Source organism: Oncorhynchus kisutch, linkage group LG4, assembly GCF_002021735.2.
Source record: "Oncorhynchus kisutch isolate 150728-3 linkage group LG4, Okis_V2, whole genome shotgun sequence".
NCBI lineage: Eukaryota > Metazoa > Chordata > Actinopteri > Salmoniformes > Salmonidae > Oncorhynchus > Oncorhynchus kisutch.
This window is the reverse complement of record NC_034177.2, coordinates 38,417,895-38,439,699: the sequence shown is the minus strand read 5'-3', so window position 1 is coordinate 38,439,699 and position 21,805 is coordinate 38,417,895. Positions and strand designations below refer to the sequence as shown.

At 42.9% G+C, this 21,805-nt stretch overlaps 1 protein-coding gene across 1 annotated transcript; it reads left to right on the top strand.

The window, feature by feature from the left end:
- The first annotated feature begins 7,632 nt into the window (after window positions 1–7,632).
- On the top strand, window positions 7,633–10,837 carry LOC109888683 (uncharacterized). The gene is made up of 4 exons (XM_020479853.2): window positions 7,633–7,809; window positions 8,267–8,473; window positions 9,408–9,599; window positions 9,885–10,837. Exons 2-4 carry the CDS (start codon window positions 8,281–8,283, stop codon window positions 10,211–10,213), a joined length of 714 nt encoding a protein of 237 aa, XP_020335442.1. The 5' UTR covers window positions 7,633–7,809; window positions 8,267–8,280; the 3' UTR covers window positions 10,214–10,837.
- Window positions 10,838–21,805: the final 10,968 nt, after the last annotated feature.

Below are 21,805 nucleotides of genomic sequence, written 5' to 3'. Positions count from 1 at the left end.
CAGGGTTAGACAGGGTTAGACACTTGCCAGTGAAAACATTACACTGTTAACAAAAAACACAACTGTGTTCTTATTCAAGTACCTTCAATAAGCATCAACTTTAAAGTCAATAAGCAGACTACCCTCTGTAAGATTCCCTCTTACAGCAAAAGATTAAACAACATAGTCTCTGGAGTATCTCACGGGCTGCCTGATATTTTTCCTGGTTCTGGTTGTGGAGTTATATTTTCAGGCAGTGGGGCTGCTTCCATATCAGCAGTCTGTTGTTCACCACCTGCTTGGATGGCAGGTTCGTTCCATGGACCCCAGTCACCCTCATTCCGTGTTTGTTTGTTGGTCTTTCGGGGGGGATGTCTTTTCTGTTTCTTCTGTATTTTTTACCAATCGCCAGAACTTAATTTGACCGGTCACTGAGATGATCAGTGCATATGCCCAGCGTCCAATTGCTGGCTGAGTTGTTGGGGTGGAGAAGAACCCTTACTGTGTGTTCTTGGATGATGTTTGGAATGTCGGTGGCATGTGTGTCATTGTTTTGCTGTCAGCCCTTTTTGCTTGTTTTCTTTGAATTACATTTTGTACCGCTTGGAGTTCGAGCAGGTTTTTCATGATGGGTAGGATTGTGCGTCTGGACATGAGTCGCTGTACCGGAGAACTGTTAAGTCCCCCTGTTGGAGTATTCCGCCATGCCAACACTGCTTTCCATGGGTCTTCACCATCCATCGCAGCCTTTTCTTAGAAGCGTTTTGGCAATTTTCACCGCTGATTCCGCTCTGCCATTGCTTTGGCGGTGATGATGTCGCATGTTTAAAGTCTCACTAATCAGCATATTTTTGAAAGTCCATTCTGGAGAAGGGGGGGGGGCATTATCAGAAACAACAGTGTGAGCAATGCCATGTCTGCTGAACTGCTTTTTGCAGCATTCAATGATGGTGTCTGATGTGGAGTCATTCACTTCGTCGAGCTCGCAGTAGTCCAAGAAATAATCGACCATGATGAGGTTGTTGTTTTTGTTGACTGTGAGTAAGTCCATCGCGAACTTGGACCATGGGAGGGATTTGGTGGGGGATGAGTGTCTCCTTTTGTTCTCCCTTCTGGATGGAGTTGCAGGTGGTACATTTGCTGATAAAGTGTACAGTGTATTTTGTGTAGAAAATCAGTATGTAACTTGTCAGGGATGAAGACCCTGTTTCCTTTAAATATCAGTCCATTTTCTGTGGTGAGCTCCTCTTTGTACGTCCATAAATCTTTCAGTGCGTGACTCACAGCCTGTTTGGTTCCAAGCCAGCCATTGTTGATTTGTGTGTACAGAGCCTGAAATAGTGGGTCCTGGGAACAGTGTGCTTTGATTGACTCCATTGTCTTAGTTGAGATGTTGACATCACTGGTTTGATCCACCTGTTCCAGGTCAGTTGTGGATAGACCCATAGCGTAGACCGTCGCTGATGTTTTGCATTTCTCTGTGCTCTGTGGTTGATTGAGCTGTTCTGGACAGGAAGTCAGCTACATGTAGTTATTTTCCTTGTTTGTATTGCCCATGGAGTTGGTATATTTGTAGCCTTAGCAACATTCTCTGCAGTCGCTTGGGTGCTGTGAGTAGAGATTTCATGAATATCGTCTCAAGCGGTTTGTGGTTGCTGTGTATTGATTATCTCTCTGCCGTGTAGGTACTGGTCAAACTTGTCACAAGCAAAAACAATGGAGAGACATTCTTTCTCAATCTGTGCATATATTTGTTCTGTCTGAGTCAATGTTCTGGAGGTAAATGCAACAGGTTGTCCTTTCTGTAGAAGGGCTGCGCCCAAACTGGCATCACACTGCAGTGTGACTTCTTCATTCAGGTCGTAGTATTTGAGCACTGGGTGTTGTGTGACTAACTGTTTGATAGTCTCAACTGCTGCGTCATGCTGTGGTAGCCATGTCCAATCAATGTCATTATCAGTCAGTCTTCTGAGTGGCTCACACACATCCAGATAGGCGGTGCATGAATAATGCTAGATATTGCACAAACTCCAATAGCCTCTGTAGTGACTTGACATCAGTCGGTGTATCCATGTTCTGAATGGCTATTATTTTCTCTGGGTCAGGGTGACGGCCCTCTGTGGTGAGAAGATGACCCAAGTATGTCACACTCGGCAGCTTTAACCAGAGTTTATTTTTGTTCAGCTTCAGATTGACATCTCTTGCTCTCTGCAGGAGAGAGCCATCTGCCATTGCCTTTTCGTGTCTGTCACCACATCCATAGAGTAGAATTTCTTCTGCGATCACACTCACTCTTTTTAGTCCCTGTAGTGGTTCACACTGTCTTCGCCGGTATTCTTCAGCTGCTGGCTTGATTCCAAATGGCATTCCTAGCCGTCTATATCAAATCAAAGTTTATTTGTCACGTGCGCCGAATACAACAGGTGTAGTAGACCTTACAGTGAAATGCTTACTTACAGGCCCTAACCAATAGTGCATAAAATGTATTAGGTGAACAATAGGTAAGTAAAGAAATAAAAACAACAGTAAAAAGACAGTGAAGAACAGTAGCAAGGCTATATACAGTAGCGAGGCTATATACAGTAGCGAGGCTATAAAAGTAGCAAGGCTACATACAGACACCGGTTAGATTGAGGTAGTATGTACATGTAACATGGTTAAAGTGACTATGCATATATGTTTAACAGAGAGTAGCAGTAGCGTAAAGAGAGGTTGGCGGGTGGTGGGTGGCGGGACACAATGTACATGAATGTATAGTAAAAGTGACTGTGCATATATGATAAACAGAGAGTAGCAGCACCGTAAAAGAGTGGTTGGGGTGGCACACAATCCAAATAGTCCGGGTAGCCATTTGATTACCTGTTCAGGAGTCTTATGGCTTGGGGGTAAAAATTGTTGAGAAGCCTTTTTGTCCTAGACTTGGCACTCTAGTACTGCTTGCCATGCGGTAGTAGAGAGAACAGTCTATGGCTGGGGTCTTTGACAATTTTTAGGACCTTCCTCTGACACCGCCTGATGTAGAGGTCCTGGATGGCAGGCAGCTTAGCCCCAGTGATGTACTGGGCCGTACTCACTACCCTCTGTAATGCCTTGCGGTCGGAGGCTGAGCAATTGCTGTACCAGGCAGTGATGCAACCAGTCAGGATGCTCTCGATGTTGCAGCTGTAGAACCTTTTGAGGATCTGAGGACCCATGCCAAATCTTTTTAATTTCCTGAGGCGGAATAGGCTTTGTTGTGCCCTCTTCACCACTGTCTTAATGTGTTTGGACCATTCTAGTTTGTTGGTGATGTGGACACCAAGGAACTTGAAGCTCTCAACCTGTTCCACTACAGCCCCATCGCTGAGAATGGGGGCGTACTCGGTCCTCCTTTTCCTGTAGTCCACAATCATCTCCTTAGTCTTGGTTACGTTTACAAACTCTAGCAAAGTGATTTACAGGTGACACCGTATGCTGGGCATTTGGCTTTGACATGTACTGAACCACAGTCTTGACAGGGTACGTCGTTTGGCATTCTGTTTCTTATTATCCCCTGTAAACTCTGTCTGTTTATGACCATATGTTTGGCATTTTGATTCTGAACGTCGCTCACGGGAGGTATAATGTACAATCTCTGGTTCACCTCCATCAATTTTCCTGTTTTGCCTTTGTGCTTGTGATTGACACAAGTCAATAGCTTTGTTCAGTGTGAGGTTCGGTTCTCTGAGCATGCGCAGCTATATCTTTAGTGCCTATGACAAGCCTGTCACGGGCTAGTTCCTCTCGTAATATGCCAAATTCACATCTGCTAGCTTTCTCAGATTTGCAGTGTACTGCTCTGTTGTTTCACATTGACTTTGTTGACAAGCATTAAACATGTACCTCTCATAGATCACGTTCCTGGAGGGTTCAAAGTGTTTCTGTGGAGCCTTTACCGGGTCAGTTCTCTCTGCTTCTGGCATATGAAGATGCCGCTGTAAGAGATGACATTCCTTTCTCATTACGGTTAGCAGAGTTGCTATGCGGACTTTTGCTTGCTTTTTGTCCAGACCGGTAGCTATCTCATAGTTTTCTCATTGTGCTCGAAAAAAATGTCAAGTTGTTGTATGTATCACCCTTCATGTCCATAGGCTCTGGTACTGGAATTACTGGGTTAGCCATTGTTGTTGTTATTATCATTTTTTTGTAGCTGGTTAGCTGGTTGGCACCTCCCGTCCTACTGTGCATTTATCCGTGTGTCATTTTGATTCATCAAGGATATACCTATTTGGTTCTGACTTCTGACACCATGTTTTGTGTGCTATTTGTTGTGTACAAGACCAAGGTAATGTTGATTAGAAAGCCTTTACTTAAGCATCACTCGGTAGCATGCATACAGCTCCATTCAGTGCATAGTAAGTCATCTCTAACTTGGCTCGCTAGTACTATATAGTATCACACTCGGGTACACATAACAGCAACGCCATCTATTGGCTTGGCGACATCTCGTAACACCTACTAGGCATACTTGGGTTACACAAACATTGCCTTCAGAAAGTATTCACACCCCTTCACTTTTTCTGGAAAATGGATAACATTTTGATTTTGTGTCACTGATTGACACACGTCAAAGTGGAATTATGTTTTTAGACATGTTTACAAATAACATAAGTTGCATGCACTCTGTACCCCACATACACAATTATCTGTAAGGTCCCTCACTCGAGCAGTGAATTTCAAGCACAGATTCAATGACAAAGGCGAGGGAGGTTTTCCAATGCCTCGCAAAGAAGTGGTAAAAAAAAAGCAGACATTGAATATTCCTTTGAGCATGGTGAAGTTATTCATTACACTTTGGATGGTTTATCAATGTACCCAGTGACTACAAAAATACAGGCGAGCTTCCTAATTCGTTTGACGGAGAGGAAGCTAACCACTCAGGGATTTTACCATTGGACCAATGGTGATTTTTAAACCAGTTGGAGAGTTAAATGACTGTGATAGTAGAAAACTGAGGATGGATGAACAACATTGTAGTTACTCCACAATACAAACCTAAAATGACAGAGTGAAATGAAGGAAGCCTGTACAGAATAAAAATATCAAACTAACACAGCAAGAAATGTGGCAAAGAAATTAACTTTTTGTCCTGAATACAAAGCATTATGTTTGGGGCAAATCCAACGCACGCACATCACTGAGTAACACTCTTTGTATTTTCAAGCATGGTGGTGTCTGCATCATGCTATTGGTATGGTTGTCATCGGCAAGGACAAGTGAGATTTTGTAGGATGAAAAGGAATAGAACTAAGCACAGGACAAATCCTAGAGGGAAACAGTCTTCACTCTGCTTTCCAACAGACACTGCGATACAATCCACCTTTCAGCAGGACAATAGCCTAAAATGCAAGGCCAAATATACACTTACTTACAAAGATGACATTGAATGTTCCTGAGTGGCCTAGTTTCCGTTTTGACTTAAATCAGCTTAAAAAATATATGGCAAGACTTGAAAATGGCTGTCTAGCAATGATCAACAACCAACTTGACAGAGCTTGACATTTATTTTCAGGAATAATGGGCAAATATTGTAAAATCCAGGTTTGCAAAGCTCTTAGAGACTTACACTGGTGATTCTAACAAGTATTGACTCAGGGGGTTGAATACTTATCTAATCACAATATATTGATGTTTTATTTTCCATAGATTTTATTTAAAATTCTCTACTTTGATATTAGAGTATTTTGTGTAGATCGTTGACCAAAAAATGACAATTAAATCAATTTGAATCCCACTTTGTAACACAACAAAATGTGGAGAAAGTCAAGGGGTGAACACAACAAAACAAAGGGCAGGACAACATTGTTGTAGTCATACAGCAGGACTCCCTCAGTAGATCAGCGATCTTGGGCTCCTGAACTGAGGTAGATGATGATGGTGATGCCAGATGATGGTGATGCAGTTGGCTTGATGCTATCCTCGGCCTCTCTGTAGCCTGTGATGCCAGGTGATTGGAGTTGTTTTACTGGCCCTGATGTCATTCTTAGCTCAGGCTCTCTTTAGCCTGGACTTCGTAGTCCTCCACAACTAACATGTAGCACCCACTTGGGTAATGCCTCTGCTGCTGCTACAGTGGGAAAAAAGCCCATACCACATATCAGTCCAGAGCAGTGGTCATCCTCACTGCCATGGTTATGTGATTATGACATTTGGCTATCTACAGAACATTTCCTGAGCTTTTAAGATGCAGTCAGGTCTAATTGATCATGAAGCAGTTGGTGTTGAGATGCATCTTTTAAGTTACGAGAGCTGTTCTTGACTATTTCAGCCAGAAGTCAGTATATCAGGCTGTGCTGTAATCTATGCAGTTCTGTTCATTGAATGCCAAAGGTGACTCAAATTCATTTTATGTTAAGTTTCAGTCTCTGTCAAATACATTTTGTTATACAGTTCTTTCTCATTTTCTGGTTGTGCTCTTGTTCCAAATGTACTATAATGATTCACTTTTGAATAAGGTTATATTATAATGGAATCAAATCAAATCAAAATCAAATTTATTTATATAGCCCTTCGTACATCAGCTGATATCTCAAAGTGCTGTACAGAAACCCAGCCTAAAACCCCAAACAGCAAGCAATGCAGGTGTAGAAGCACGTGGCTATCTACAGAACATTTCCTGAGCTTTTAAGAAATATGTTGTTAGTACTGTATACATATGTACAGTAAATGTTTCTGAATATTTTATATAAATTGGTCAACTTGAAATGCCTTATTTTTACCACTTATGGAGAAGTACAATGTGTGTTTTTCCAGATCATTTCTAGTGAAAGCCTAAATACTATAGACTCAAATGTTAAATTGGTAAATCAAGGAAGTGAAACTCACATTAAATAGGTTTGAAACCCTAATGATTTAAGTATAATGTTGCCTATTTTTGTTATTGTAGGTAATCCAAGGACACATCCTGCCTCTTGATACATAGTAAGTGAGCGGTAAAAGTTTCATACAGTATGTATCCCAGGCTGTTAATTACAGTTTGGCTATGGGTTGTTGGGGTTTTTCCATAATGACCGTGCACTGACTGGGGACAAGAGGAGGAAGGTGGAGGTCTTGATTTGTGTGGCGCTACACAGTGTGTGTGTGAGAGTGGGGTTTTCTTTCCTGAGCTGAGTCACACTCTCTCTCTCTCTCTCACACACACACACACACACACACACACACACACACACACACACACACACACACACACACACACACACACACACACACACACACACACACACACACACACACACACAGTAAGACCTTCTGTTCACCTACACATAGCAGCCATAACGTCATGACTGAGTTGGAGAATGTGGGTGGGCGATTGTGAAACGCTAAGTGTTTGTGTGTTATTGGGGGTGGGTTATTTTTTCTCCCATGATGACAACCTGTCCTCTGTTATACCCATGCAGAGGGAGGGAATAGGAGCAAGGCTTATGTGACAAATAACATTTGATTTGATTTGAAAAAATAAGTGATTTTACTGTCATCCATTCACTGCCTTGGTGAAGATAGTAGAGCGAGACAGATCTGCTTTCACTTTTCTAATGGCACAGCCAGGGGATTCTGGGGGAACTCAACCACTGAGTAGGGGGGTTTCCACTGTAGTGGGGAAGTGGAGCGCAACACAGAGGGAAATATTTACAGTGTCATATTCCATCTCTCTGTGTGTGTGTGTGTTCCTGTGGTACACTGGCGGTGCGTGTCACTGTATCAGTGTGTTTGGTAGCACTGAGCTCATTGTACACTAGTCCCTCTCACACGTCTGACTAGCTCCTGTTCTACTTATGAGGAATTTACACAAAGCTTCATAGCACAATATAAAAGGTAAGAGGAACATTTCCTATACAATCTGACTGTTGCTAATGTTATCATGAAGCTGATTTACTGTACACGTTTGTTTTGCTTTATGGCACCATTTGAATTTCAGTTATTTATATACACCTTTATTTAACTAGGCAAGTCAGTTAAGAACAAATTCTTATTTTCAATGACGGCCTAGGTACAGTGGGTTAACTGCCTTGTTCAGGGGCCGAACGACAGATGTTTACCTTGTCAGCTCGGGTATTCGATCTTGCAACCTTTTGGTTACTAGTCCAATGCTCTAACCACTAGGCTACCTGCCAACCCATATACCTAAATATCTTACCTTTTGAACTATTCCTGAACAGAATTATACTGTAGTAGATGTACCTGTGAATGCTCCACTCTGTCTCACCACACCACCCTTTCTCTCTTCCTTTTCCTCCTCTCTTCTTTTATCCCTGTCTCCTTGTTCTCTCAGCCCTCTGTGTCAGTATGAAGGTGTTTGAGGTGGGAGACTCGGGGAGTCGGTTCAGGCTGGCTGAGTCGTGTGTGGGGCTGGCAGGGTGTCTCTGTGTGGCCTACTCTGTGTGGACCCCTCGCTGGCTCAATGACAAGGGACTGTGGACTAATGGTGACAACAGCACCAACACTGACATTGACCAGACCAGGGGCATTATCTTTAACGGTGAGTCAAGAAGCTGCATTGACCATCAGCGTCCATCTATTTAAATCACCCCTGTGTATTCAGGGTGTATTATTGTCAGTGACATGATTACAGAATTTAGTTAATTTAAATCAAGTACGGTAATACCAGCGGTTCCTAATTCAAAGTGTGTGTTACATTGCACCTAATGGAATGCTAAAGGTAGCAGATGTACAAGGAAAAGCTTAACCGTGAGTTTTGATAAAATGTTTAGTTACACTTGAGGTTGGCTTTGTGCATTTGGCCCTTTTGGAGTTTTTCCTCAGAACACAGTGAACATGACTTGAGGGGAAACAGCTGAGCAGTAAGATATGCACAATAGGATTGCAGTAATGTGAACAGGTGTGGACTTGCGCCTGTAGCAATCATCCACATTCTCAGAGAACAGGATGAGGCGGAGATGGGGGATGTTCACTGTTATACACACACACACACACACCAAATTTCTCCAGTGCTGGGCCAAATAAATATCTGATGGTAAAGAAAGAAAAAGTTGAATACAGTACATGCTGCTCCCCTGCTTTATTCCTTCAATACACAGCAGCAGCTGTGTGCAGGCTCCCCCCCCCCTCCCCCTAATTAGCATTTAGGGCTCCAAACTAGTTTCCTGACAGGTTTATTAGGTTAGCTGATAACTGTGTTTTGTGGCATCTAGGGTGTCTGATTACATCATCTGGCTCTTACTGTTTTTTCTGTTTAGTATGACATCAAAGAATGACAGTGTGAGTGATAAATTAGCAGTCAAATTGACAATACATGCCATTGTGTATTGTCATTGTATTGACAGCCTGTTATTGCCCTCTCCTCTGTGTTGAACTCAGAAATAGCATGCAGATGTAGACAGCTTGAAAATCTTTTCACTGTTTACATATTTTAACCCCTGCCTGTCTTCGTGTGTGTATGTGTGTGTCTTCAGCCATGGAGGCAGAGCAAGTGTTTGGTGTGCTGTCTTTCTTCATGGCTGTGAGTTCTGGGGCTCTGTGTCTGGTGTTCGCCCTCTGCTGGACGTCCCAGACGGTGCGCTCCTACTCCAACACCCGCTCTCTACTTATGGCAGGCCAGGCCCTCTACCCCACTGTCCTGCTGCTCCTCGTTTTGGGACCCACAGGTCAGTATGGGTCCGGGCCACACACTTGAAAAGAAGAAAGGGTGCACTTCATGTGTAAAGTATTGGAGCTGGAGCTCTATGTCCACCTCCAGCTGATGGGGTGGCAGGTAGCCTAGCAGTTAGACAAGCGAGGGTTGCCAGTTTGGAGGGTTGACAGTTCAAATCCAGGGTCTGAATGGAAACATTTGTCAGGAAGTGAGCTGGCAACCGAAAGGTATCAACTCCTAGATGCCATTGCCTGCTGTTGTGCCCTTGATCAATGACCTGACTGACCTCTCTCTCTAGGATTTTTCTTCCTGCTCAGCTGGTCCCTCTTCACCTACCAGCACTGGGTGGAGATCAACGATGACTTCACCTGCCTGGGCTCCTCCTATTGGATGGGCGCCCTGGGCTGGGCCCTGCTATTGATTGCTCTGCCCGTGGTCTTCCTGGTGGAGCAATGTGTGGTCCCGGACATCCTGACGGACCTCATGAAGGCCAGCGAAGGGTGGCGGCGTGCCTCTCTGGTACCGCACGCCAAACGCTCGTTCAGCGAAAGCCATCAACATTATCAAGAAGACGAGACTCATGAAGACGTAGAGAGAAGGCTGAAGATGTACATGTCAGTGCCCTGAGAGGAGGAATGGAAGACAGAGAATTAGTGAAGCCTTTTCAGGCTCAGAGACTGAGCTGACTGCAGAACTGGACTGGACATACAGCTGATAGATGTCCTGTTCACACTAGCAGCACCAGGGAGAGAAGCTTCTCGTGCCTGTCTGGATCAGAGACTGACTGCTCCCCTGTAGGAGAACGCTCCCAGACACACTCTGAGAATGTGATATTAGACAAAAATGCCAATGCTGTGATAGTGTTCTTGTCAGTCTTTGTTGTTGTTTGTTGCCAAGCAAGGTTTTCCTTCCTTATAAAGGAAATATTTGTTACAGTAGCGCCCTCATGTGGTGAGCATTACTAAGGTTTGTATGTTGAAAAAAAAAGTATTAAACTATAAAATAAATAAATGGGGGGTTGTTCAGATGCAAAGGACCACTTCTTATAGAATTTAGAGGGATTAGGCCTAATGATGTAATATATTCACAAAGCGGTACATTACAGTTAAACTAATGACCATTCAAAATAGGCCTACGTCTCATTTCAATCTAAGTGTGACTTTGAAAATCTTCATAAGTTAAATAAGTGTAATACATTCTTGAAGTTGTACATTTTTTAAAATTGATTAATAAATTGCCACTGTTAATGTATTACTGAATTATTTATTAATCCCTTTTAACTATTATCTCCGCCAGACACCTCTTTTATCAAAGGAGCGTGCACACAAAAAAATACTCAATCTTGCATGAGCCAGTTTTTCTGCAAAGGTTGGTATTTATACATTTTGATCTTGATGGAAAAGTGTGCATATCTCCATGCACAGCTCAGCCCATGCATAACTTCTAGTGGTTGATCAATTGTATTGCAAGCAAATATTATTATTTAATCCAGGCCCTGCAGTGCCTAGCTCCACTCCCTTTACCCAGGCGCTCTCATTTGTTGACTTCTGTAACTGTAAAAGCCTTGGTTTCATGCATGTTAACATTAGAAGCCTCCTCCCTAAGATTGTTTTATTCACTGCTTTAGCACACTCTGTCAACCTGGATGTACTAGCTGTGTCTGAATCCTGGCTTAGGAAGGCCACCAAAAACCCTGAAATTTCCATCCCTAACTATAACATTTTCCGACAAGACAGAACTGCCAAAGGGGGCGGAGTTGCAATCTACTGCAGAGATAAAACTCTGCAGGCTGTCTTACTATCCAGGTCGGTGCCCAGACCATTTGAGCTTCTACTTTTAAACATCCACCTTTCCAGAAGTCTCTCACCGTTGCCGCTTGCTATAGACCACCTTCTGCCCCCAGCTGTGCCCTGGACACCATATGTGAATTGATTGCCCCCCGTCTATCTTCAGAGCTTATGCTGTTTGGTGACCTAAACTGGGACATGCTTAACACCCAGGCCATCCTACAATCTAAGTGTAACGGATGTGAAACGGCTAGCTTAGTTAGCGGTGCGCGCTAAATAGCGTTTCAATCGGTGACGTCAACTGCTCTGAGACCTTGAAGTAGTAGTTCCCCTTGCTCTGCAAGGGCCACGGCTTTTGTGGGGCGATGGGTAACGATGCTTCGAGGGGTGACTGTTGTTGATGTGTGTAGAGGGTCCCTGGTTCGCGCCTGGGTATGGCTGAGGGGACAGTCTAAAGTTATACTGTTACATAAGCTTGATGCCCTCAATCTCACACAAATTATCAATGAACCTACCAGGTACATCCCCAAATCCGTAAACACGGGCACCCTCATAGATATCATCCTAACATGCTGACCAGACCGGACACGTTGCGTGTGTGAGCATCGCAAAATAAATGTATAAATCCATGTTATTCATTTATTGCACCCACACTGCTCGCACCCACCAACGAGCATCTGCGTTGCAAAGGACTAAAATAGAAGTCAAACCTATTTCTGACGCAGATTGCGCTGGAAGTCCTGCCTCTCCCATCTCCTCATTGGTTTATAGAAGCAGGTACCCACGTGCCATCTCCTCATTGGTTATACCAACGTAGGTGATTTGTCGGTTGTCGTGGTTAAAGTGTAGATGCCAATCACCATATAAGTTTAAAGATGAAAAAGCCTGGAAGGAGGAGAGATGACTAGAAACAAATCGGTTGTCCGTTTTATGTGTGGATTAATTGTGCATTTCAGGTAAAATAACAACTCAATGTTTATATCCCAGGACAAATTACCTAGCAACAGCAAGCTAGCTAAATAGGACAAATTGGCAAGCAAGTGCAAGCTAACTAGCTAAATTGCCATACATGTTTAATGCTTTTCGACCTGTCCCCAAATGAATGTCATTGGTTCAGAGTTTGTTTTGATATTTTAACCTGTGTGTTGTGATCGCGTTTGGTGTAGGGGGACAAAATAAAGTTATGCACGATAACGCACGATGGCGCACGTGCGCAGCCGGTTTGGGTTCCGTGTAACCAACCTACCCTCCAAATACACCTCTGCTGTCTTCAACCAGGATCTCAGCGATCACTGCCTCATTGAAGCTAGCAAAGGCTAGCTTTTTCAAACATAAATTTGCATCCTGTAGCACAAAATCCCAAAAGTTTTGGGACACTGTAAAGTCCATGGAGAATAAAAGCCCACTGCACTGTGGCTAGGAAATACTGTCACCATCGATAAATCCGCAATAATCAGGAATTTCAATAAGCATTCTTCTATGGCTGGCAATGATTTCCACCTGGCTACCCCTACCCCGGTCAACAGACCTGCACCCCCCACAGCAACTTGCCCAAGCCTCCCCATTTCTCCTTCACCCAAATCCAGATAACTATTGTTCTGAAAGAGCTGCAAAATCTGGACCCCTACAAATCAGCCGGGCTAGACAATCTGGACCCTCTCTTTCTAAAATGATCCGTCAAAATGGTTGAAACCCCTATTACTAGCCTGTTCAAACTCTCGTATCGTCTGAGATCCCCAAAGATTGGAAAGGGGGAGACACTCTAGACCCAAACTGCTACAGACCTATATCCATCCTACCCTGCCTTTCTAAGGTCTTCGAAAGCCAAGTTAACAAACAGATCACCGACCATTTTGAATCCCACCGTACCTTCTCCGCTATGCAATCTGGTTTTCGAGCTGGTCATGGGTGCACCTCAGCCACGCCCAAGGTCCTAAACGATATCATAACCGCCATGGATAAGAGACAATACTGTGCAGCTGTATTCATCGACCTGGCCAAGGCTTTCGACTTTTGTCAATCAAGACGTTCTTATCAGTAGACTCAACAGCCTTGGTTTCTCAAATGACTGACTCGCCTGGTTCACCAACTACTCCTCAGACAGTTCAGTTTGTCAAATCGGAGGGCCTGTTGTCTGGACCTCTGGCAGTCTCTATGGGGGTGCCACAGGGTTCAATTCTCGGGCCATCTCTTTTCTCTATATACATCAATGATGTCGCTCTTGCTGCTGGTGATTCTCTGATCCACCTCTACGCAGACGACACCATTCTGTATACTTTTGGCCCTTATTTGTACACTGTATTAACTAACCTCCAGACGAGCTTCAATGCCATGCAACTCTCCTTCCGTGGCCTCCAACTGCTCTTAAATGCAAGTAAAACTAAATGCATGCTCTTCAACCGCATGCACCTGCCCACCCGTCCAGCATCACTACTCTGGACGGTTTTGACTTAGAATATGTGGACAGCTACAAATTCCTAGGTGTCTGTCTAGACTGTAAACCCTCTCCTTCCAGACTCACATTAAGCATCTCCAATCCAAGTTAAATCTAGAATCGGCTTCCTATTTCGCAACAAAGCAATCTTCACTCATGCTGCCAAACATACCCTCGTAAAACTGACTATCCTGCCGATCCTTGACTTCGGTGATGTCATTTACGAAATAGCCTCCGACACTCTACTCAGCAAATTGGATGCAGTCTATCTGTTTTGTCACCAAAGCCCCATATACTACCCACCACGGTGTACCCACCACCAGTATGCTCTCGTTGGCTGGCCCTCGCTTCATATTCGTCTCCAAACCCACTGGCTCAAGGTCATCTATAAGTCTTTGCTAGGTAAAGCCCCACATTATCTCAGCTCACTGGTCACCATAGCAGCACCCACCTGTAGCACGTGCTCCAGCAGGTATACTTCACTGGTCACCCCCAAAGCCAATTCCTCCGTTGGCTGCCTTTCCTTCCAGTTCTCTGCTGCTAATGACTGGAATGAATTGCAAAAATCACTGAAGCTGGAGACTCAGTTGTTTGAGTTGTTTAATACACAGGAATTATTATAATGGTGGGCTAATAAAAACCTTAAAATGTAGGCCTAATTATAAAACGGATTAATTTGCTGTTGGTAAGGACATCGCATACCAACATGTAGCCTAATATGTTTATTTACTTTAATGAAATGCCTAAATCATAATTATATTACAGGATATACTATCTCAAATCAAATTGTATTAGTCACATGCACGAATACAACAGGTGTAGACCTTAGTGAAATGGTTACTTACAAGCCTCTAACCGACAACGCAGTTAAAAAAAATACGGATAAGAATAAAATATTTAAAAAGTAACAAGTAATTAAAGAGGAGCAGTAAAAAAATAACTATATATAGAGGGGGGTGCCGGTACAGTGTCAATGTGCGGGGGCACCGGTTATTTGAGGAAGTACGTACATTTAGGTAGAGTTAATTAAAGTGATTATGCATAGATGACAACAGAGAGCGGCAGTGGTGTGGAGAGGGGAGGGAGGGGAGGGGCGATGTGAAAAGTCTGGGTAGCCATTTGACTAGATGTTCAGGAGTCTTATGGCTTGGGGGTAGAAGCTTTTTAGAAGCCTCTTGGACCAAGACTTGGCGCTCCGGTACCTCTTGCCGTGTGATAGCAGCGAGAACAGTCTATGACTAGGGTGGCTGGAGTCTTTGATCATTTTTAGGACCTTCCTCTGACACCGACTGGTAAAGAGGTCCTGGATGGCAGGAAGCTTGGCCAGTGATGTACTGGGCCATTTGCACTAGCCTCTGTAGTGCCTTGCGATCGGATGCCGAGCAGTTGCCATACCAGGCAGTGATGCAACCAATCAGGATGCTCTCGATGGTAGAGCCTTTTGAGGATCTGGGGACCCATGCCAAATCTTTTCAGTCTCCTGAGGGGGAATAGGTTTTGTCGTGCTCGCTTCTCAACTGGCATGGTGTGCTTGGACCATGTTAGTTTGTTGGTGATGTGGACACCAAGGAACTTGAAGCTTTCAACCTGCTCCACTGCAGCCCCGTCAATGAGAATGCTCGGTCCTCTTTTTCCTGCAGCCGACAATCATCTCCTTTGTCTTGATCACGTTGAGGGAGAGGTTGTTGCCCTGGCACCACAGGGCCAGGTCTCTGACCTCCTCCCTATAGGCTGTCTCATTGTTGTCGGTGATCAGGCCTACCACTGTTGTGTCTTCAGCAAATGTAATGATGGTGTTGGAGTCGTGCCAGGCAGTGCAGTCTATCTTTTTATGACATGACTGATTTATTCTTTCCACATCATAAATTAGACTACCATTTATCCAATGGGCATTCAATAGCCAAGCACGCTCAAAAATAAATAGATGGTAGCCTATTTAAAATATTTGACAGTATGGGTAAGCTACAGTGGGCTAGGCATATTGCTGTGCGATAGGAGTGAGACATCATAACCTATTTATACTCAGAGCCATACCAAGGCAGGCGATGGAATCTAGCAGAATGCACAGCCGGTGTTTGGAACACAATAGGTGGCATGCAAAATATTGAAACATTCTGCCTACACCTCTACAGATGTTTGATCAAATTTGTCAGTGCACTTTCTTTTAGAAACTGTCATGGCCCAGTGTCAACATCTCCAAATTCTACAGCAAATTAGGTGTTTTTGTTACCATAAAAGGGCGTTTTCCATGCTTGGTTGAAACGCTAGTTCACAAGCGCACAAATAAAGTATTATCTCAATTGGTTGCTTGCCTCCTCTCTTCTGTCCTTTTCTCACCTCTTTTTGAAAAAGGACAACGGTAATCAAGGAGCGGAGGCAAGGAGAGGACACATGGAAATGCGCTTGTATGGGAGAATCTCAATTTGATTTCCTCGCCTCTTTTTGAAAAAGGTCAAAGGTAATTGGAGGCGTGGAGAGGAAACGGTGAAACAAATGAGCTTGGGTGAAATTAGACTCTCCTTCTCTACTTGAACGTCAACAGGCAAATTATGTTTTCAGGTGTGGAATACCAAAATAAATGTGTGTAAACTGTTAGTTGTGCAATAAATTGTAAAGATAAAAGGATAAGTAGTGTATCGTTGTATATGCCTGTCTCCGTAACACTTCATTTAAGGGGTTCTTATTACAGTGTAATTAGGCCTACATGTGTAATTACAAGTGTAATTACACTTTCCTTCCATTGAAAGGAAACATGGCGCCACACATACAGTAGTTGGCAATTAGCTGATCGAAACTGAAGCCAACTTTACCACGGTTGCACCTGAGCTCAATTTTGAGTCTAGTAGCAAAGGGTCTGAATACTTACTTAGTTAATAAGGTATCTGTTTTTTTTATACATTTGCAAACATTTCTAAAAAGCTGTTTTCGCTTTGTCTTTATGGGGCATTGTGTGTAGATTGCTGAAAAAAAATATTTCATACATTTTAGGTTAAGGCTTGTGTGTGTGTGTGTGTCTTTTCACAGTCCCCGCCGTTCCATAAGATGTATTTTTATCAGTTTTCTTTCAATCTGATTCTACTCCTTGCATCAGCTTCCTGATGTGGAATAGAGTTCCATGTAGTTATGGCTTTATCTAGTACTGTGTGCCTCCCATAGTCTTTTCTGGACTACGGGATTGTGAAGAGACCTCTGGTGGCATGTCTTGTGGGGTATGCATGGGTGTCTGAGCTGTGGGCTAGTACTTTAATAAATAGACAGCTCGGTGTATTCAGCTTGTCAACACTTCGTACAAAACAAGTAGTGATACAGTCAATCTCTCCTCCACTTTGAGCCATGAGAGATTGACATGCATATCATTCATGTTAGCTTCACATGTACATTTAAGGTGCATGTTCTGAGCCAATTGTAATTTTCCTAAGTCCTTCTTTGTGGCACATGACCACACGACTGAACAGTAGTCCAGGTGTGACAACTAGTGCCTGTAGGACCTGCCTTGTTGATAAAAAATAAGAAGGCAGATCAACGCTTTATTATAGACTGACTTCTCCCCATCTTAGCTACTGTAGTATGAATATGTTTTGACCATGACAGTTTACAATTTAGGGTTACTTCAAGCAGTTTAATCACCTCAAGTTCAATTTCCACAGTTTTCATTGCAAGATTTAGTTGAGGTTTACAGTTTAGTGAATGATTTGTCTCTAACACAATGCTTTTAGTGTTTGAAATATTTATGACTAACGCATTTCTTGCCACCCATTCTGAAACTAACTGCAGCTCTTTGTTAAGTCCTGTAGTCATTTCAGTCACTGTCTGCTGGCTGTTGTATAGTGTTGAGTCATCCACATACATAGACACACTGGCTTTACTCAAAGCCAGTGGCATGTTCTTAGTAAAGATTGAAAAAGGTAAGGGGCCTAGACAGCTGCCCCGGGGAATTCCTGATTCTACCTGGATTATGTCAGAGAGGATTCCATTAAAGAACACCCTCTGTGTTCCGTTAGACAGGTAACTCTTCATCCACAATATAGCAGGGGATGTAAAGCCATAACACATACGTTTTTCCAGTAGCAGACTATGATCGATAATGTCAAAAGCCGCATGACCATAACCATGGGCATGCTGTTCACAACGTTGACATTAGCTATCCGCTGACTCACACAATGCCATACACGCTGTCTGCCATCTGCCCGGTACAGTTGAAACCAGGATTAATCCATGAAAAGCACACTTCTCCAGCATGTCAGTGGCAATCGAAGGTGAGCATTTGCCCACTGAAGTCGGTTACGATGCCGAACTGCAGTCCGGTCAAGACCCTGGTAAGGACGACGAGCAGACAGATGAGCTTCCCTGAGATGGTTTCTGACAGTTTGTGCAGAAATTCTTCAGTTATGCAAACCCACAGTTTCATCAGATGTTTTTATTTTTTATTTATTTAACTAGGCAAGCCAGTTAAGAACAAATTCTTATTTACAATGACAGCCTACCGGGGAATAGTAGGTTAACTGCCTTGTTCAAGGGCAGAACGTCCGGGGGGGGGGGATTCAATCCAGCAACCTTATGGTTAGTGGCCCAACACTCTAACCACTAGGCTACCTACCACCCATGTTTCAGACGATCCCGGATGTGAAGTAGCCGGATGTTGAGGTCCTAGGCTGGCGTGGTTACATGTGGTTGTGAGGCCTGTTGGAAGTACTGCCAAATTCTCTAAAATGACGGAGGTGGCTTATGGTAGAGAAATGAGCATTCAATTCTCTGGAAACAGCTCTGGTGGACATTCCTGCAGTCGGCATGCCGATTGCACACTCCCTCAAAACTTGAGACATCTGTGGCATTGTGCTGTGATGACACAACTGCACATTTTAGTGTAATGATCATACTGTTTAAATCAGCTTCTTGATATGCCACACCTGTCAGGTGGATGGATTTCCTTGGGAAATGAGAAATGCTCAATATCAGGTATGTAAACAAATTGGTGAACAACATTTGAGAGAAATAAGCTTTTGGTGCTTATGGAACATTTCTGGGATCTTTTATTTCAGCTTATGAATCATGGGACCAACTCTTTACATATTGCATTTACATTTTTGTTCAGTGTATTTAACCTTCCTTTTTCTTCATTACCCACCCTAACTCATAAAGTCTGTTAACTTACATTTAAACGTCTGAAGGGGTAATTGGGTACTTATTTTATGGCTTACTTTATTTAGTTCTCAATACCTTAAGACCCCCCCAAAATATGCTGCTTAATTAAGAGATTTCTTAGGCAAGGCTGCCACTCACCGTTATGCTGAAATGATAGTGAAGGGATGGGGTGGGATTCCCTGTCAGTCCTGCTAGGGCTGTGGCGGTCATGAAAAGTGTTTATGACTTGCAAATAACTGCTGGTCTCCCAGTAATTGACCATTAATTAATATAAACAAGTAGCCAACAAGCCACATCTACATTTAAAATAGTCTATTAAATCCATTTAATATAGCCTACTCCATCACAATAAATGATTTATTTTAGACAGGTCGAAAGAGACATCATATAAAGAAAATGTAGCTGTCACGCCCTGACCGTAGAGAGCTTTTTATGTCTCTATTTTGGTTTGGTCAGGGTGTGATTTGGGTGGGCATTCTATGTTCTTTTTCTATGTATTTGTATTTCTTTGTTTTGGCTGGGTATGGTTCTCAATCAGGGATAGCTGTCTATTGTTGTCTCTGATTGAGAACCATACTTAGGTAGCTTTTTCCAACAGGGTTTTTGTGGGTAGTTGTTTTCCGTATTAGTGTTTGCACCTTACGGGACTGTTTCGGTTTAATTTATTCTCTTGTTATTTTTGTATTTAGTGTTCAGTTCAATAAAGAAATATGAACACTTGCCACGCTGCGCTTTGGTCCGACTACTCTTCGTCATCTGACAACGAAAGTCGTGACAGTAGCCTACTTCAGAAGAACAGAATAGAATATTTTGAGTCGTCCTTATGTTAGGCCCTGTTCTGGCTATGCCACATGGCTGTGGGATACACTAGTTTATTTAGCTGGCAAGATTGACTTATAATTCCTGTGGCATTATTTATATTCTTATATTTGAAAAACAATACAATTGAACATAGCTGAATAAAATAGGAAGGCTATTTTTCCCAAACGTTTTCAGAGGGAAGTCCGCACATACGTCTATTCTGTGTTGAGCTTTTATATGCTTAATTTAGAGTTATTTATGCAACTTTATTTGTGATACAAACGTTCTATGGCTGCATGATGCAACTCCCATGGGACATTTTTCAAATCATCATTATAGGAAAGCTGCACACACTTCATCACTTTCTCATTCTCAATTGGACAAGCACTTGATAATATTCTCACCCTTCAGAATATTCTTAATTTAAAATGGTATTTAATCTGGTGTTTACATATAGCCTACTAATATGTGTGGAATTATTTTTAACTTGGAATGGCTCACAAAAAATTATCATATCATCCATAGCCTGCACTTGAAGAGTGAATGGAGGTTACGTGCTGTTACCATTTTAATATGTCAGCTAGGCTAGGCTACACTGTAAAGCAGATTAATGTGCTTAATTTGAAGAATTTAGCAATAAATATGGCAGCACAAGAAAGATGGTATCCTCTTTTAAATAGTGGCCAGTCAAAACTCTGTTTTCACACGTGATTGCGCAATGACTGGGTTTATAAGAACATACGGTATGTTTCATTAGGCTCTGTAGGCTATGGGCTCCCCAACTGTGTTCCAGGGGAGTTATTTGGCCACCTTAGATGCGATAAAACGGCAATATACTGTTGAAGTCGAAAGTTTACATACACCTGAGCCAAATACATTTAAACTCAGTTTTCACAATTCCTGACAAATAATCCTAGTAAAAATTCCCTGTCTTAGGTCAGTTAGGATCACCACTTTATTTTAAGAATGTGAAATGACAGAATAATAGTAGAGAGATTGATTTATTTCAGCTCTTATTTCTTTCATCACATTCCCAGTGGGTCAGAAGTTTACATACACTCAATTAGTATTTGGTAGCATTGCCTTTAAATTGTTTAACTTGGGTCAAATGTTTCAGGTAGTCTTCCACAAGCTTTCCACAATAAGTTGGGTGAATTTTGGCCCATTTCCCCTGACAGAGCTGGTGTAACTGAGTCAAGTTTGTAGGCCTCCTTGCTCACACATGCTTTCTCAGTTCTGCCCACAAATGTTCTATAGGATTGAGGTCAGGGCATCGTGATGGCCACGCCAATACCTTGACTTGTCCTTAAGCCATTTTGCCACAACTTTGGAAGTATGCTTGGGTTCATTGTCCATTTGGAAGTCCCATTTGTGACCAAGCTTTAACTGATGTCTTGAAATGTTGCTTCAATAGATCCACATAATTGTCCTGCCTCGTGATGCCATCTATTTTGTGAAGTGCACCAGTCCCTCCTGCAGCAAAGCACCCCCACAACATGATATTGCCACCCCCGTGCTTCATGGTTGGGTTGGTGTTCTTCAGCTTGCAAGCCTCCCCCTTTTCCTCCAAACATAACGATGGTCATTATGGCCAAACAGTTCTATTTTTGTTTCATTCGTCCCCATGTGCATTTGGAAAACGTAGTCTGGCTTTTTCATGGCAGTTTTGGAGCAGTGGCTTCTTCCTTGCTGAGCGGCCTTTCAGGTTATGTCGATAAGGAAATCGTCTTACTGTGGATGTAGATACTTTTGTAACCGTTTCCTTCAGCATCTTCACAAGGTCCTTTGCTATTGTTCTGGTAATGATTTGCACTTTTCGCACAAAGTATGTTCATCTCTAGCAGACAGAACACGTCTCCTTCCTGAGCTGTATGATGGCTGTGTGGTTCCATGGTGTTTAAACTTGTGTACTATTGTTTGTACAGATGAATGTGGTAACTTCAGGCGTTTGGAAATTGCTCCCAAGGATGAACCAGACTTTGGGAGGTCTACAATTTTTTCTTAGGTCTTGGCTGACCTGATTGTCAGGTGAACAAAAGGACTTGAGTTCCTGTA